The sequence below is a fragment of the Sarcophilus harrisii genome, chromosome 3, assembly GCF_902635505.1.
Source record: "Sarcophilus harrisii chromosome 3, mSarHar1.11, whole genome shotgun sequence".
Classification (NCBI taxonomy): Eukaryota; Metazoa; Chordata; class Mammalia; order Dasyuromorphia; family Dasyuridae; genus Sarcophilus; species Sarcophilus harrisii.
In genome coordinates this window covers 596,574,572-596,593,203 of record NC_045428.1, presented here as the reverse complement: position 1 = coordinate 596,593,203, position 18,632 = coordinate 596,574,572, and the positions used below count along the sequence as shown (strand labels likewise).

Here is an 18,632-nt window from a genome sequence, read left to right as displayed (position 1 = left end):
CCAAGACCAACAAACCCAGGAACTACATGAACACAATTACAAAACACTTTTCACACAAAAAGTCTGATCTAAACAATTGAAAAAATATCAATTGCTCATGGATAGACCAACCTAATATAATAAAAAAGAGAGTTCTACCTGAATTATTCTACTTATTCAGTGTAATGCCGATCATACTGTCAAAAAAATTATAGAGCTAGAAAAAATAATAACAAAATTCATCTGAAAAAAAAAGATAAAGAATATCAAGGGAATGAATGAAAAAGATGTAAAAGATAGTAGCCTGGAAATATAAGACTTAAAACTATTATAAAGCAGCAGTCATCAAAAACACCAGATACTGGTGGAGAAACAAAGCAGTAAATCAGTAAGATAGGTTAAATACATAAGACATAATAATCCATGCCTATAATAATCTATTGTTTGAACCCAAAGACTGTGGCTTCTGGGATAAGAACTTAGTCTTTAACAAAAATTGTTAGGAACTCTGGAAAATGGTATGGCGGAAAGTAGACATAAATCAACATCTCATACTGCATTATAAGATAAGTTCAAATGGGTACCTTATTTAGACATAAAGAGTGATAGATACCATAAGTTTACCTGTCAGATCTTTGGAGAAAGGAATTTGTAACCAAACAAGAAATAGAAAATATTATAAAATGAAAAATGAATAATTTTGATTACATTAAATTAAAAAGGGTTTGCACAAACCAAAACAATGCAGCCAAAGTAAGAAGGGAAGCAGAAAGCTGGGAAATAATCTTTACAGTGTTTCTGATAAAGTGCTTCATTTCTAAAATATATAGAGAACTGAGTCAAATTTATAAGAATACAAGTCATTCCCCAATTGATAAATGGTTAAAGGATATGAACAATTTTCAGATGAAGAAATTGAAGTCATCTATAAATGCTCATATGAAAAAATGCTCTAAGTCACTATTATTAGAGATGCAAATTAAAACCACCTTATACCTATCAGACTGGCTAAGATTACAGAAAAAGATTATGATGTTGGAGGTGATATGAGAAAACTGGGATACTACTTGCATTGTTGGTGGAGTTGTGAACTGATCTGATCATTCTGTAGAGCAATTTGAAACTATGCCTATAAGGCTATAAAATTGTGCATACTCTTTGATCCAAAAATACTAGTAGTATTTCTCCCAAAAACATAAAAGAGGGGAAAGGATCCACATGTGCAAAAATGTTTGCCGCTTTTTTTATGGTGGCAAAGAATTGGAAAAGGAACGGATGCCCATCAGTTGGGGAATGGCTGAATAAATTATGATATATGAAAGTAATGGAATATTATTGTTCTATAAGAAAGTATGAACAGGCTGATTTTAGAAAGGCCTGAAAAGATTTACATGAACTGATGCTGAGTGAAGCAAACAGAACCAGACAAACATTATACACAGCAATAACAAGATTATGTGATAATCAACTATGATAATCTTGACTCTTCTTAGCAATTCAATGATCTGAGGCAATTCTGGTAAACTTTGGATGGAAAATGCTATTCACATCCAGAGAGAGAACTGTGGAGATTAAATGCATACCAGGAGAGACATACAATCAATAACTAGTCAATACACATTTAAGTGCCTATTATCTGCATGGTCCTAAGTATTAGGGAAAAAAATGGTTAAGAAAGCTCCTGACCTCAAAGAACCAAATGGAGACTGAGAACTGTGGAGATTAAAGCATGATATTTTCACTTATTTTTCTTGTGCTTTTTTTTCTCTTGGTTTTCCCCTTTTGTTCTGATATTTCTCTTCCAATACAAGTCATATGGAAATATGGGAGGGGAAAATGAATGTACATGTGTAACCTAAAAAAAGAGAGATGTTTGTTACATTTTTTCACTGTTTTCTGGATGAATCCAAAAAACTCTACCTTTACAAACTTCTTGTCTAATGACTACAAATGAGTGTGAAAGTTAACTCCAGATTCCCAAGTCACACTCAGCACTTTGGAATTTAATGAGCACTTAATCCCTCAGGAACCACCTACTATGCCTCCTGCCGGCAGTAAAAAGGAGAGAAGAAGCCTCATTCTATCTCTTGCCTCATTATATTTCTCTTTTTAAATTTGGCTCAATATAAATGCCTGCTATTCTATACAAGTGGGTTCCCTAGGATAGTGGGTTCCCAGAGATTAGGAAGTAGAGGCTAGAGACAAAAGACGCAGAACTTTGAAGATTTGGGGGTTTAGTTCAGAATCCCATCTTCAAAAACTTATTTGTCCTGAGATCTCCTAAATCTCAGGAATTAACTACGATTCCTGAGATCTCCTAAAAACCACCTATGATGCACCTGGGAGAGATAAGCTGTACATCCTTGAAGGAGAAAATGTGTTTTAAGTATATCTTCATGGATTCTTGACTTATTGAATAAAGCTGTGGAAAGCAAGAGGATACGAAAATCGATCTCTTCCTTCCTCTTGAGTCCTTCCCCTTGTGCAAATGGGTATGTCACAGATAGAGGGAAAAGGAACAACCTGGAAGGGAAGTGGGAAATAAATAGATAAATAGGTAGATAGATAGGTAGGTAGATAGACAAATAGATAGATAAAAAAGAGAGTATATATGAACCAAACTGAGAGATATAACTGGTTGGGGTAGGAAGAAGAGGAACTCTTTTCATAAAAACATCAATTATAAATGGTCAAATGGGTTTAGGAATATTAAAAGATTAGAACCCAGAAAGGTGGAGTCCAATTGTTTTTGAATACAGAATGTTAGAGCTTGGTGGAGAAACACCAATCTAGAATCCCATCATTTTGTAGAAATGAAAATTGAGAGCCAGAGAGTTACTTAAGTTACTTTTCAAAGGTAACACTAGAAGAATTTCTCAGAGAAGAGACGGTGTGACAGGGGTATCAAAAGCGAAATGGACCTGAAAGTTAAAGATACAGATCATCACTGAGAAAAAATTCAAAGAAAAATTATCCCAGTCTCCTCCAGTCAAAGAAACTAAAACATGAACTCAAAGAGACAGAACAGATAAACTGATCCCAGAGCCAGAAACTGATCCAAATGGAAATCACATCTGATCACATATACCTTGTTTCATCACAACCTCAAAGAACATTATGAGGTAGGTACTAAAAGTATTATTATTATCCATCTTTACAAAGGAGGAAACAGATCTCAAGAACTACCCACTTTTGAGTAGATCTGTTATGGCAAAAGAAATATTGGCTCAATTGAAAAGTCAACTCTTAAGTAATCTGAACTAAAGAACAGATTGCCTCACAAGGCAATGAATATTCCAAGTTAAGAGTTTTCCACAAAGAGGCTGGACTAGTACGTTCCAAACATGACATAAGGAAATTTGGAATATATGACCAAAGATGTGAGACAAATTAAATCTTTCTCTCTTTTAAAAGGTAAATTTTCCAATTTATGTTTCTTTAACCTTCTAGAACAGGGTATTGTACACTGGAAAGGGATTTGGCTTTGTAGTAAGTAGAATTTGATTTCAGTCTTTCATCTTCCACTTACCTATATGATTTTAGAAATATCATTTAACAATCCTGAGTCTTTTTATCTATAAAATAAAGGAGATGTGAGACTATATCATTCATAACGTCTATTCCACTTATATCTATTATCCTCTAATTTTTGATGCTTTAATCTCTTGGGAAAAAGAGCAAGAACAATAGCCTCTATCCCTTGGTCTTTCTGAAACATCTTCCCTCCTCTTTTTCATCTGTGAATCCTGAATCTCTCTAATAGATTGTGATATCTTCTTCAAACTCCTGATAACAGGAATCAGTGCAGCAAAGAATTCAACTAATAAGTCAAATAGTATGATCTGATCACGAGCCAGGCTCCCTAGTCAGATATCTCCTATCTTGTCCTTCAGGTGGAGGGATCATAAAGATTGCACAGAGCAAAGTTTCTGAATGTCTTCTTTTGAAATGACTTTTTTTTTTTTTTTTTACTTTTTCAGTTGTCTGGTAGAACAGTATTCATAAATATCCATCCAAATGATGGAGTCAGTTTATTGACTGCTAAGCAAAGAGATGAAATCCAAGCAATGGCTTTTGGTTCTCATAAATGAAAACATAACTATCAGGTGCAATCTGTTAACTGGTAAGTGACCTACTTACTCCCTTTGCATCTATGTTAATGCCTTTGTATAAGCACCAGTCAGTTGCAAACCTCCAAATCTTCAATTTGCATAAACACCTATGATGACTTCATATGCTATTCAGAGTAGAGATAACAATTGGCCTCTTGGGATAACCCCAAAACAGAGGAATAGTGTTCTTGCTTCTATTATGGGGTCACCAGTAAAAACAGCTTGCATTGCTATATATTTTAAAGTCTATACCCATTTTAAAGATGAGATCATGCCTTGATGAGGTACAGGAATTTGCCCAGGTCACAATTATAAAAAGGGAGAGTGGCACTTGTGTACTCTAAATCCAATTGCTCTTTCTATTTCAGCTAGCATTCGAGGATTCCTTACTATATAAGTCAAATAAATGGCCTTAAAGATCAAAAAATTGGGGACCAGAGATGTAAAGCAATTAGACTTACATCACTTAGCCAATAAATGATTGTATCTAAATAAACTAATGTCTTTTAAAGTCAAACCCATTGGCCATTAGACTCCCATACTCCTCACATCACTCTCAGATGTGGTTTGCTGTAAAAAGTATCTGTGTTTCCATCTTTTTTGATTTCACAGAATTAGAGACTACAAGATCATAAACAAAAATGGAAGGATCCTGATTGGTCATTTAGTTCAACCACCTTATTAAAGAGCTGAGGATGGAAATTGCTTCAAAATCCTACATAGTTTTTAAGCTAGAATCCAATTTAAATGACTTCTAGTCCATTGAACTATCTGAAATCCATGTGTTTCTCATTACTTCTAATTCTTTTCAGAATCAAAAACATTCTAAGTAATACCATATCAGTGATAATATCTTCATGTCTATGAGATCTTTAAAATCCTATAGACAACTCTGAGAGAAAAATCATATTTGATGCAGCCAGATTTCACTACTAATAAAAAATAGAGAGAAGTTTTCTCATCTACCACATGGCCTTCTCCATGACTCTTTTCTGGGACTAGGGGAATGTGAGTCATACTTTTTATTGTTGTTCAGTCATTTCTAAATCTTTGTAACCCCATGGACTTACCCAGGGGTGTTTTCTTGGCAAAAATACTGGAGTGGTTTGAGATGTCCTTCTCCAGATCATTTTACACTTGAGAAAACTAAGGCAAGCAAAGTTTAAGGGACTTGCCTAGGGTCATATGGCTAGGAAGTGTCTCAGTCTGAATTTGAACTCAGTTCTTCCTTACTCCAGGTCCTTACACCAAGGCAAAGTTCTTATCCACTAATAATAGAGTGTCAGAATTAAAAAGATGATTGATTTAAATTCCAGCCAAGCCCAGATCACAAGTGAGAGCCCAGGGAATTAAGCCTCCTGTCTTCCAGTCCAGTGCCCTTCCCATGATAAGAACATATAACTCAATCTCTTTATTTTGTTGTAAGTAAAAAAAGAAAAAAACTGAGGCTACTGATAGTGGCAAAGTGGTTATCACTTGTGCAAGGTCACATAATCGGCCAATATTTGTCTCACATGGATCGAATAAGGAAGTGTTTCATTGCTGTTTTTGTCTGACCTAGAAGACCCGGTACATAGTAGACACTTAAAATGATCATTGATTAATGTGCTTAATTTTCAAAGGTCAGATTTGAAAACAAGTTCTCTACCCCCATGGAACCAGGGATATTTCTGTTATATTATGATGTATCACTTAATCATACATGAAGACCTGATCATTTCAAAGGGGTTACCATGACTCATTGACCATGGTGTCCTTGTCAAACATGGTCTGGAAGGGTCTACCAGTATAAGAAGTTTCCAAGTGGAAATCCAACAATGGAGCAGGGAGCTGTTATCTCAGGACCAGCTTTGCTAAGTGCAGAAAGGTTCCTCACCAGAAAGTGATTAATTGATTTGCCCATTTCAGCCAGTGAAAACTTAAGGCACGGAAGATTTCTTAAAATCATGCCTATTTGGCACTAGAATATTGAAATGAAAAACCTTTGAAAACAAGTTCATCCGTGGAAAAAAATAAGATGTTATCACTCAACGAGTTTCTCCTGCTTTGATGAGGCAGCTAGAGAAGGAAAGGTATGGATGGAAGAAATCACACAGCTGTGACCTATTTCATTTTGATCGGGCTATCAGAATACCCCCAGGCTCAGATCATCTTCTTCTGCTTGCTCCTGTTGTCCTACCTTGTTACCTTGCTGGGGAATGTCCTCATTCTCTTCCTGATCCATTATGACTCCCGACTCCACACCCCCATGTATTTCTTCCTCAGCAACCTGTCCTTCCTAGACATCTGCTACACTTCGGCTAGCGTCCCTCAGATGATCATTAACTGTTTAGTCAGGATCCCCATTATCTCCTTCGGTCAGTGCTTGACCCAAATGTGTGCTGGTCTCTACTTGGGAGTCGTGGAATGTCTCCTGCTGGCTGTCATGGCTTACGACCGTTGTATAGCTATTGGTGACCCTTTACGCTACTCAGTGAGGATGAGTCCCCAGCTCTGTATCCAGCTCTCAGTAGGGTCCTGGGTCTCAGCTTTTCTCCTCACTGTGATCCCAACCCTGACCACCCCACTAGAATTCTGTGGCCAGCACGTCATCAATCACTTCTCCTGTGAGCTCTTGGCTGTCATCAAAATTGCATGCAATGATTTGAGATACAATGAATATTTTATGATGGCCTCTAGTTTCCTTACCCTACTAGCACCCTTTGTCTTCATCCTTGCCTCCTATGGGCGCATCCTCAGGGCTGTGCTGAAGATGAACTCAACTAAGGGTCGGAAGAAGGCTTTCTCCACTTGTAGCTCCCACCTCACGGTGGTAATCATCTTCTACGGCACAGCGATCTCCATGTACATGATGCCCCAAGACAAGGCCAGCAGGGACCGGGACAAAATCATCTCCATGCTGTATGGTGTTGTGACACCCATGCTCAACCCTCTTATCTACAGCCTCAGGAACAAGGATGTGAAGGGAGCCTTACAGAAATTATGTGGAGAGAAGACTGTCTCCTAAGAAGAGATCCTTTTTCTGAAGCCCAAAGGTGAAGGTCTGACTACTGATAAAATAATGAAACAGAAAGAGAGTTTGGTTCTTATCAGTCTTCAGTTTTAACACTAATGCCTCCAAGCTCCAAAGATGGCTGGAGAATTTTCAAAAACATTGCAATGTATTTCCACTCTTTCTGTTACTGTGTTCTTGAATTTTTGTTTTCCTTCTCAGGTTTTATTTTTCTTTCTTTCTAGATCCAATTTGTATAGCAAGATAACTGTATAAATATGTATACATATATTGGATTTAACATATACTTTAACATTTTTAATTTGTATTGGACTACCTTCCATCTAAGGGAGGGGTGGGAGGAAGGAAGGGACAAGTTGGACAGAAGGTTTTGCAAGGGTCAGTGTTGAAAAATTCCCATGCATATATATTTGTCAATAAAAAGCTATAATAGTAAAAAAAAATAATATTATAATAAAATAAAGTAAAAGACAAACTAAAAAAATCTTTTTTTAGAACTATGAACCCTAAAAACACATTGCAATGTAATGAGATAATATCATGAACAGTTGTGATCTAAGAGATGTAGTCTTAGATTTGTAAGAAAGGATTTGTTATTACATGTCCTTAAAGGCTAACTTCAAGCTGTCACCAAGTTTCCAAACATCATCATAGAACCCAAGTTCCTAGGAGGAAGAAAAAATCATATATTCAACATATATTCATCCTCCAGCTTCCTTCCCTTGAATCAGCATAGCAGAAGAAGCATACAGAGGCATTTCTCATAATACAGTATCTAGTCCCCTCATTCTTAACAATTTACATCCTAAAAAATGGTGTCCAGAACTTAATACCATCCTAGGGGTGTATCATTTGAAAATTGTAAGAGGTAGAAGGACTCTACCTACTTTAGATAATATACTTCCATTCCAGGTCTATTTTGAACTAGAAAAATAAGAAGGATCTTATATCTTCTGATTACATGGTGGATGTCATTCACTTTGATAAGACCTTCCTGTATAGAAGAGAAAAATGGAGGCGCCCAAGGAGTAGACTAAAATTTTCTATATAATATTTTATTTTTCCAAATATGTGCAAAAATACTATTGAACATTCTCCTTTGCAAAACTTTGTATTCCAAATTTTTCTCCTCCCCACCCCCCACAGCAAGTAATCCTATATAGATAAAATGTACATTTCTTCTAAATGTGTATGGACTCCAATTTTCAAGGGCAAACATGGAGTGTCTTTGTTACAGATGTTCTGTACAGGTCACTGATAAAAAAAAAAAAAAAAAGACTAAAGCTTCCCATCCATCTTTCAATGTCCAGCTCAATTATCCTCCAATCCATGAAGGCATTCCCCAACCACTCCACCATATATGATCCCTCCTTTCTCTCAATATATACATCTACTCATAGACAACTTTCTTGAATCAATAAATATAAATAGGAAATGTTTGTCTTGGCCACAAATCCTGAGGGCCTTTCCTTCCAGAATATTGTAATAGATAAAAGATGCCATTCTTTTTTATTATACTGCTATGAATATGCTTGTTTTAGACCATAAACTATAAATAAAATGTAAAAAGGAAACATAGAAGGACTGCTATATGTGGAGCTAGTCCACTCTTGTTTTGTCTTTGCAAGACAATTGGGATTAGGTGACTTGCCTAGTGTCACACATCTAGTAAGAGCTAAGTGTCTGAGGATGGATTTGAACTCCTCCTGACTCCAAGGCCAGTGCTCTAATCATTGTACCACCTAGCTGCCCCTGCCTACTCTACTCTTAATCAGCACAAATTAGGTGTTTTAGGTTTTGTTCTTGTTTTAAACATTAAACCTAATCTAACTTTGTGCAATTTCTTCCCATGTTCCTAGTTTTGCTTTCTTGGACCAAGTAGACCCAACATAAACAGTAAGTGACTGAGGATGAATTTGAATTTAGGACTTTCTGACTTTGAGCCCAGTACTCTCACCATTACATCACTTGGCTGTTTTATATCAAGATCTTTTCCATGGTATTCCTAATATGGCGACAGTTATTATATACTTGTTTACATTCAATGATTATAGGATCATATACTTAGCATTGGAAAGACCCTTAAAGGTCAATAATTGCACTTTGATCTAGTCTTCCTGAATCCAAATGTGGGTTCATTATAATACCTAGCTATCCTCTGTTATCCAGTGAGAAATTCACAATAATATGACACCACCCATAATCCACAGTCTTGGGTTTCATGTTGGATTTGGCTGTCACACTCCAGATGCTCAATTCTTGACCCTTCATTCCCTTGGCTTGCATTCTGCCACTTAGAATCCATATATAAGAAAATGTTTTCTTCAAATATCTTGGATGAATATCAGTTATATACAAGGCAAAGAGGTCTGATTTTTAAAACCTGTCCTTTTAATTGTTCTTCTTAAACATGCAGCCATCTTTGACTCCTTTATCTCTTTATCCACTAGTCAAACCCTTTCCAATCTGTCCCTGCATTATGTATAATTTTTTTTTCATTTCCTTCCACCCCCACTCCCATTTCTCCCCTCAACCACATAGGTTTCTTCTTTTATTTTTTCTAATAACATCTTTAAAAACCTTTAGCTTGCCTTTTTTCAAAGTCTCTGATTCATTCTCCTCCTCCTACCGAATCTATATATTCTTTTATTTTTTTTTTTCTGTGTTACAACAAAAACAGTTTATTTGTGATCCTTGTTTTATACTCTATACATCCTTCACAAATTTAATTTTACATAATCTGAGACTTCATTTAAAACAAACTTTGAGCGGCTAGTTTTTCCCCTAGAACAGAAGGGCTGGTATAAGTTATTATCGGAAAATGAATCTATATATTCTTTTAAAAACATTATTGTGAACTATATATGAACAACCTTGGGAGTTGGGCAAGATGATAGCTGGAAGACTGGAAAAAATGTTAGGATATAGAAAAGTTCAGATATAAACAAATATATCAAAAATTCTCAAAATATAACAGGTTAAAAAAAGAGAAAATCAGCTGAATCTGCCCATTCAATTCAGGGTCACACAGAAGGACTCCTGGAATACTGTTAAAAACCTAAATGCAAGAAATAATTTTTTAAATGTGGAAGGAAGAAAGGAAGAAACTAAAGAATGAGATGTGTGGGCTAGATATTTAGTAATGCTCTTCTGAGATTTGATCCAAGTTTTTTCTAGAGCTAGCACGTCCAACTCTGTCATTTGAAAAGATTGAATCATTCTGTGTCAATGATGACAAAGAAGGAAATAAAACTCTGACTTCTACAGGAACCTTTTAATGATTCCCCATTTATTTTAGTGCTTTGTTGATTTTCTGTTTAGCCTATATAACACTTTATTTATAACAGAGTTGCTATATGTTGTCTTTCCCCATTAGACTGTAAACTTCATGAGAATAGGGATTTTCTTTTGTCTTCATTTGTAACCCTTATAGTACAGTGTCTGGCTCAGAGTAGGATCTTAATAAATAGTCATTGACTGACTGACATTATTTCTTGGTGTGGTCTCTATTTTTCCCAATTTAACTGTCCCACTTGTTTTAATCACTTGTTTTCTGAGTTAATTCAACTACTACATATTCACTTTTTTTTTCCACTCAGGACTGAGTCAGAAAGTTTACTCCTGATTCCCAAGCCACTCTCAGAACTTTTAATTTTAATGAGTGCTTGGTCCCTCTGAGGTCCTTCCCTCAGCCCTTAGAGACAAATGAGGAAGAGAAAAGAAAGCCAATTTTATCTCCTTCCTCAATTATTCTCTACTTTCACTTTGATTCAATCCAAAAATCAGACCTACATTATTACAAAGACAGTCCTGTGTGATAGTGTCAGAGAGCAAAGAGAAGAATTTAGAGAGAGAGAGAGGGACGCTTCAGGAATCCACCTAGAGATAGAACTTCAGCAGCTTTTTAAATTTCACAGACAATTCACAGACAGCCCCACTATTCCTGAAATGACCCTGAAGCCCTAATTATGCATCTGAAGGAGATATGCTGCTCATCTTTGGAAAAGTCTTCCTTTCTTAGGTGTGTTGTCATGGGGGCCTGGGCAGGAACTGGAGCTGTAGATCTGGAGGGGAGATAGAGATAAGGAAACAAAGCTGGCTTCCAGAATATCCCTCTTCCTTCCTTCTATTTCCATATGTGCAAGGGAGTATGCTTCAGAAGGAGTAGAGAGAGAGAATCCTGAGGGGAGGGAGGGAGAATGAAATAGAGAGGGCAATAACATATATATGTGTGTGTGTGTGTGTGTGTGTGTGTGTATGTATATATATATATACACACACACACTTGTGTGTATTTAGGTATAGATGTGAATGTTTGTATGAAAGGAAGTTATAAAATAGTCTATGAACTACACATTCTTGAAGGCAACCTTCTCCATAAAAGAATTAAACATCCAAGTTGGAAGGGACTTTAGAACATAAACTATTAAAATGCAGACTATAGAGTACTGGGATTTCAAGTGATTAGAGAAAATAGGTCAGAATTGGGCAGGTGGGGGTGGGAGGTGAGGAAGCTGAGAACAGAAACACTGAGAAAGACTTCAGAGATCATCTAGGCAAACTCTTGCTTTCCACATGAGGAAACTGAGGACCAGTTAAGCTAAATGGCTTACCAAAGGTCATAGCCAGATCAGAGATGAGAAAGCATAATTTAGAATGCCATAAAACCAAAATGACCAGAAAATGAAGGATACAGATTATGAATTAACTCACTACTGGCATGATTCATATAGAATATTTTGCCCTAATCTTTCATTTAAAAGGAAGTGATCAGAGAGGTTGAAGAGATGAACTGTGGCCATACAGCAAAGCAATGGCCAAGCTAAAAACCAAAGAAAGATTTTAATGATATTTCTTACAACAATCAATCCTATGAGGTAGATTTTATGATTGTTTACCCAAGATAAAATTAAACTGTCCCAGAGGCCAATAATTTTCTCTATTTATATTACTAGTGTTAATCAGGGTCAAGGTCAGAACATGTCTTACTGACCCTAAATTCAGCATTTAACAATTCAAACAACACTGCTTAGCATAGATAGATTGTAGTTATCAGCCAAAAGGATTTCTTTTTTTTTTTCTTTCAGGGATCTACAATTGCCAGGTCTGTCTAATAGTCTAAGAAAGTGATTTCAAATTCAAATTTGATGGAATGACTGAATTGAATGAACTGGTTGGAAAGTTTAGTCCAACTTGATTTGAAAGCTCTCTTTTGTCCCATGGAATTAGTTGCCTGGTTGGATCAAATTGGGTGCTTTCTAGTAAGACTATATTGTTTTTGGAATGCCTAATTATAATTATATGATGATAAAAGGGACATGGAAAATCTATAGCCTATCCAAAGAAGGATAACAAGCCTGATGAGGAAGCTGTCAACCAGGGATCATTTGAATTGGTTGAAAGATTTGGAAATTATGAAGATTGGGAGAAAACTGAGAGAAATGTGATCACAGCCTTCATATACCTGAATGATTATCAGTCAGAAGAAAAATGAAGTGTTTTCTGAGTGTCTCCAAAGGAAAGAATGAAAATCCATTGTAATGTTTTGGCAGGAATGATATACTCAGAGACAGAAGACCTGGGGCTCCTGTCTTTGCTAAGACAACTTGGAGTTAAGTGATTTAGGGTAAGTCACCTGATGTCTCCTCCTTGGTTCTCTCATTTGCAAAATGAGCAGATTTCATTATTGGAAGTTCCCTTCTCACTTTCTTTGGCTGGTATCATTTGACTTTTTAAGTTATAAGGAAGCAAACATTGATTTAATATAGAAACAAACACTCAAATAATTAAAGTTCAGGAGCATTCCCTCACAAGAGAGGGAGTTCATCAGCATTCAAAAAGATGCTCTGTAAACAATTATCTGAAGTGTAGTAAGAAGGAACATCCTAAAACAAATGGGAGGTTGGGATAAAAGGCCTCTAAATTAATTTTCAATTGTGTTTGATAAAATAGTTAAAGACTGCTTAGTGTTACATTTGATAGCATAACAAAATAAGTCTTACATTTTTTGAAAGAGAAAGATTCTAACTTTATGATTCTATAAATCATAGGTAGGAATATAGTACACTGGAAAATGCCCTCAACTCATAGTCCGTTGGCCTGGATTTGAAGCCCTGATGTTTCACTTACCAATGTAACCTTGAGCAAATTAATTTACCTCTTTGAGCCTCAGTTTACTCTTCTGTAAAATAAAGATAGTGGACAAGATGATCGGGAAGATTTTTTTCTAGCCCTATCCTCCTTTCCCTTTAATGTGTGATGAGGTAATACCAACTGTTGGGAAAGAAACCACGAGCCTATGCCAGTAACCTGCCTTTCTTCCCCTTGTTCACTTATAAAATTGCTGTCCATCTTGAAATCCCTCCTCTCCTGGATAAGCTACACTTTCTGGAAATACTTCTTAATAAAAGAGCTTAGGGGTGGGGAGGATACAATATTCCATGAATTCGATTCAAAAAAATTTTATAAGCGTGAGTCAAGCTGCTTGGTCAACCCTCTCGTTATACTTGGGAATATATCCCTCACCATGGGAAAACACAGGCCAAAGTTTCTGATATTTAGCTTTTAACATGAATAGATTCCTTGTCAGGAGTCTCCCCACATATCTATGTGACAGTCATGAAGGTATTTTCATCATCATTTCACAGATGGGGAAACCAAAGTTATGAAAATATAAGGAAGGCAATGGTGCTGGACCTCTACCCCAAGCTTCTGAACTCACATTCATCACCTGCTGCAGTTCACTAGACATGAGCTTAATCTTAGCTTAAAGCTCTACAGTCAGGTGAATGGTGAGTTTAATCCCTAAATGGGCAAGTTGAAGAGGAAAATGTTGGCCTACATTCATGGGAGGGCAGTGGAAAGAGTGAAACTGGGATAATGATAGCATCAAATGTTATTCAGCTGGGATCGACAAATGTCTTTTAAAATATATTTTATGTTGGTTTTTCAATTTAATTCGTTTCCTCTATAATCTTCTACATTTTATTTTATATAATTAAAAACATTATTCTGAAAAGTCAAAGGGGGAGGAAACAGGCATTTATGTAATGCTTATTACGAGCCAGGAGATACTATCAGATTTGATCATCACAATAACCCTGCTGGGTGAATATTAGTATTATCCTCATTCTATAGTTTTTAGGCAACTGAGGCAAAAGGAGGTTAAATGGTTTACCCAGGGTCACACAACTAATCAATAAATAAATAAACATTTATTAATCACCATTATTAATCACCCACCATGTGCCAAGCACAGCACTAAATGCTAGGAATATAAAACTAGGCAAAATATACAATATACAAGCTAATAGAAGCAAAACAGGCTATGTACAGGATCATTAGGAAAGAATTAACAGAGAGAAAGCATTAGTTGCTCTAAGGTTTTACCAGACAGCCAAAAAGTTTTAACAAACTATGCTAGAGAGATCTGTGATAAAATGGAAATGCATTTCAGTACGGTTTCATTACTGAGGTACTGCCTGTTTTGTTTATTAACAAGATGTTTAACTCAGTTTCATTATCTGCATAATGGGAATAATAATATTTGCACTCGTGATCATTAAATAGATGATACATACTAGTCAGCCACTTAGGAGTAACCAAGAATCTCTTCCTGATGGCAGACACTGTATGTACTAAATGGTCAAGAGGAAAAGACAAAAGTAATGAAAAGTTCCACTCCCAAGATGCTCAGAGTCTAATGTTTGAGCCAACAGGGGAACAATTATATCAAAGACAATACAATATAATAGACTGAATATAGTCTCAGAGGGGAAAGTTGAGAAGTACCAGCAAATTTCTTGAAGCAGTTCAGATATTAGCTGAGACTTGAGGGAAGTCACAGAATCCAGAAGGGGATGAGGAGTGAGAGCATTCCAGGAATGGGGGACAGTCAGCGAAAAAGCAGAGTGAGGAGATGGCGCATTGTGTGGGTAGAATAGTAAGGAAACCAATGTCACTGGATTATAGAGTACATGGAAGTATTACAGCATAAGAAGACTAGAAATAAAGGATGGGACTAAGTTATAAAGGGCTTTGGAAGCCAAACAGAGGATTTTGTATTGAATCCTAAGGGCAATAGGGAGCCAATATAGTTTACTATATAGAAAGAGGATATAGTCAGACCTATCTTTTTGGTAGACTATAGACCAAACATAAGACTATTACAATAGTCCAGATATGAGATGGTGAGAGCCCAGAGCTGGATGGGAGCTGTGAAGGAGGTTATGAAGGAAGAAAAAACAAAACATGATCAATGACAGAATATATCAGAAAGTTGTTGTTTAGTCATGTCCGATTCTTCATGACCCCATATCAGAGGGAAGCAGAGCTAAAAAAAACAAAAAAAACAAAAAAAAAACATCTAATTGAATCCAAATCCAGAAACATGAGGGGCTTTATCTGTGTGGTCTTAGATAGGTCTAAGACCACACAGTAAGTTACGGGGAGAGGGAATGGAATTGGAATGAATCAAAGTTTCTAATTTCTCATCCTGTCTTCATGCCCTGACTCTACTTTTTCACTATTGCCATTGTCATTACTAGTAACCATGCAAAACAAATGGCTGTTGTTCTAGTCACTGTAATTTCTTGGTACTACCATAATGTATAATCATAGGTAGAATCAAAAGATACTTCTAAAACCATCTAGTCCCACCTTCTTATTTTCCATATAAGGAAACTGAAGTCTATATTGGTCAAGTAGCTTAAAAAAGGCTGATTGATTGATTGAAACATTAGAGGTAGGATTTGAAACTGAATAATCTTACACCATAACCACTGCACTCTCTGCTATGCCATGTGGCCTCCCTTATTCCTACATAAAGAACTCATCAGGTATGGAGATAACTATGACTCCTTGAACATTGTGTCCTTACAATACAAAATTCTGTAGGTTCTCCCAATAGAAGAAGTTCCCCCATCCAGTTCTGACAGTGGAGCGGAAATCTGTTATAGACCGGCTTATTAAGTGTTGAGATGGTCAACAACAGAAGTGGGCCACCAGAAGATGAACTACTCTGGCTATAGTAACTTGCAGTCCCTCTGCAAAGACATGAAAGATCTCATAGAATCAGAAAATTTCCACTAAATAGCTCCAACAGCCCTTGCAAACATAACACATAACAAATTACAAAATGTCCATCAAGGCCATTTTCATGACCCTATGTGTTTTACTCCCATTGCTCTTTAGGTGACGAAAATAGCAAAGAAAGGAAATGGGTGAAAGAAATACCACAGCTGTGACATATTTCATTCTGGTTGGGCTTTCAGAGCACCCTAGAGCCCAAATCATCTTCTTCTGTCTGCTCCTAGTAGCCTATCTTATAATATTGTTTGGGAACAGTTTCATTCTCTTCTTGGTCCAGTATGATAGCAGACTCCACACCCCTATGTATTTCTTCCTTAGCAATCTGTCATTTCTGGATATCTGTTTCACCTCGTCCAGTATCCCTCAGACGATCATCAACTGTCTAGTCAGAATGCCCGTCATTTCAGCTGGCCAATGCATGGCCCAGATGTGTACCCTTCTCTACTTGGGTGTTGTGGAGTGCTTCTTGCTGGCTGTCATGGCCTACGATCGTTGCATAGCAATTAGTGACCCCTTGCGCTACGCAGTAAGGATGCACAACTGGTTCTGTATCCAGCTGGCAGGATTATCCTGGTTTTTAGCCTTTTTCTTCTCAGTAGTACCAACCCTGGCCACACCAATGGAGGTATGTAGTCACATCATCAACCATTTCTTCTGTGAGGTCTTGGCCATCATTAAGCTTTCTTGCAGTGATCTACGGTTGAATGAATTGCTGATGATAGCCACCAGCTCCCTGACTCTCCTGGCTCCCTTTGTCTTCATCCTTGCTTCCTATGGACGCATAATTGGGGCTGTGTTGAAGATTCGTTCAACCGAGGGCAGAAAGAAGGCTTTCTCCACCTGTAGCTCCCACCTCACGGTGGTGGTCATCTTCTATGGAACAGCCATTGCCATGTACATGATGCCCCAGGACAAGACCAGCAGAGAGCAGGATAAACTTGCCTCCCTTTTATATGGTGTTGTAACTCCTATGCTCAATCCTCTCGTCTACAGCCTTCGGAACAAAGATGTGAGAGAGGCCCTAAGGAAACTACTGGGAGAGAAGAAAGTCCTCTAAGAACTCCTTAGATCCATTTTCTAAAAGTTGAAGGACAGGGGCTGACTAAACCTTATCTCAGTGGAGAGAGGGCTGGCTTTGAAACTATCAAGTCCTGGGCTCAAGCTGCCCTTCATACACATATCTGTTTCCTGGGGAAATCAGTTATCTTTCCATTGCTCTAGAAAATGCTTCAAGACAAATAAATTGCAGAGAAGTACAAAAAGCATAAGTAATAAAAGTAAGTTCCTCACTTAGGGGTTCCCCATACCAATAAAACAAAAAATATCTAGTCTCCTATTTATATTCTAATGGTTGAAATCGGAAGAAATATTGACTCAATACAGACTTTGGTTTTCATAGATGATTTCAGCTATAAGGATTGCCCTTTGGGACTTTCAAACAGATGACAAAGTAAATGGGTCAGAGTCTTAGAGAGTCATGGTCTCTTAATGTCCTACTGGCTGTCAGTCTTCTGGATCTGAAGGCTGAGCCCCAAGCTATTCCAGAGGACTCAAGCACAGTCACAAACATATCTAGGAGGAGGAAATATCCAGACATAACATGTGGGCCCTTCCTTGTTTCTAGTTTTGGATCAGTACATTTGGAAGAGACAGAAGAAACACGCCATTTTGACTGAGGACTCAGTTCCCTTACCATCTTGACTGTCCTCTTCTTGGTAATAATCTATCTCTAGGATATGGCATTCAAAGCTGAGCACATTATGCCAAGTGTGTACTGAATAGGGATGAGAACACCAGGACCTTCTCTGCTTTCAAAGATAGCTATCTTTTCCAGGTCCATTTTGAAGTACATAGAAAAGGTTTATTATCTAATATTTTACTTTTTTATTTTTTTAAATTTATTTTCTTTTTCTTTTCTTTTTCTTTTTTTTAATATTTCACTTTTATAGTGATTTAAGGATTGTGAAATACTATACATATGTCAATGCATTTGTTTCTCAAAACAACCTAGTGAGGTTTCTAATAGTATCATACCCATTTTATAGCTAAAGAACCCAAGGTTAAGAAGGATTAATTAAGATTTATTAAGCATCTACTATGGATCAGGCACCATGCTTAGCACTAGGCATACAAAAAAAAGACAATTTTTTTTCTTATTTACTTGATAGTATTTTTTTTTCAGTTACATATAAATATAGGTTTCACCATTCATTTTTGTTAGATTTTGACTTCCACATTTTTCTTCTTTCTTCCCTTCTCTTCTTTCTCCCCAAGACAACAAGCAAGCTGATATAGGCTATATATGTGCAATCGTGTTAAACATTTCCATACTAGTCATATTGTGAAAGAAGAATCAGAATAAAAGGGGAAAAAATGAGAAAGGAAAAACAAAGTTTTAAAAAGGAAAAATATTAACCTTCCATCTGCATGTAGACTCC

At 36.8% G+C, this 18,632-nt stretch overlaps 2 protein-coding genes across 2 annotated transcripts; both read left to right on the top strand.

The window, feature by feature from the left end:
- The first annotated feature begins 5,869 nt into the window (after positions 1-5,869).
- On the top strand, positions 5,870-7,125 carry LOC100913506 (olfactory receptor 13H1-like). Its single transcript, XM_012545784.3, has one exon. It carries the CDS (start codon positions 6,166-6,168, stop codon positions 7,096-7,098), a length of 933 nt encoding a protein of 310 aa, XP_012401238.1. The 5' UTR covers positions 5,870-6,165; the 3' UTR covers positions 7,099-7,125.
- A 9,193-nt stretch (positions 7,126-16,318) lies between these two features.
- On the top strand, positions 16,319-18,078 carry LOC100913244 (olfactory receptor 13H1-like). Its single transcript, XM_012545773.3, has one exon. The coding sequence runs from the start codon at positions 16,322-16,324 to the stop codon at positions 17,249-17,251; it is 930 nt and encodes a 309-aa protein (XP_012401227.1). The 5' UTR covers positions 16,319-16,321; the 3' UTR covers positions 17,252-18,078.
- Positions 18,079-18,632: the final 554 nt, after the last annotated feature.

Bases quoted from the DNA above. Each gene is read 5' to 3' on its own strand.
- LOC100913506 (XM_012545784.3), top strand. From the start codon at position 6,166: ATGGATGGAAGAAATCACACAGCTGTGACCTATTTCATTTTGATCGGG.
- LOC100913244 (XM_012545773.3), top strand. From the start codon at position 16,322: ATGGGTGAAAGAAATACCACAGCTGTGACATATTTCATTCTGGTTGGG.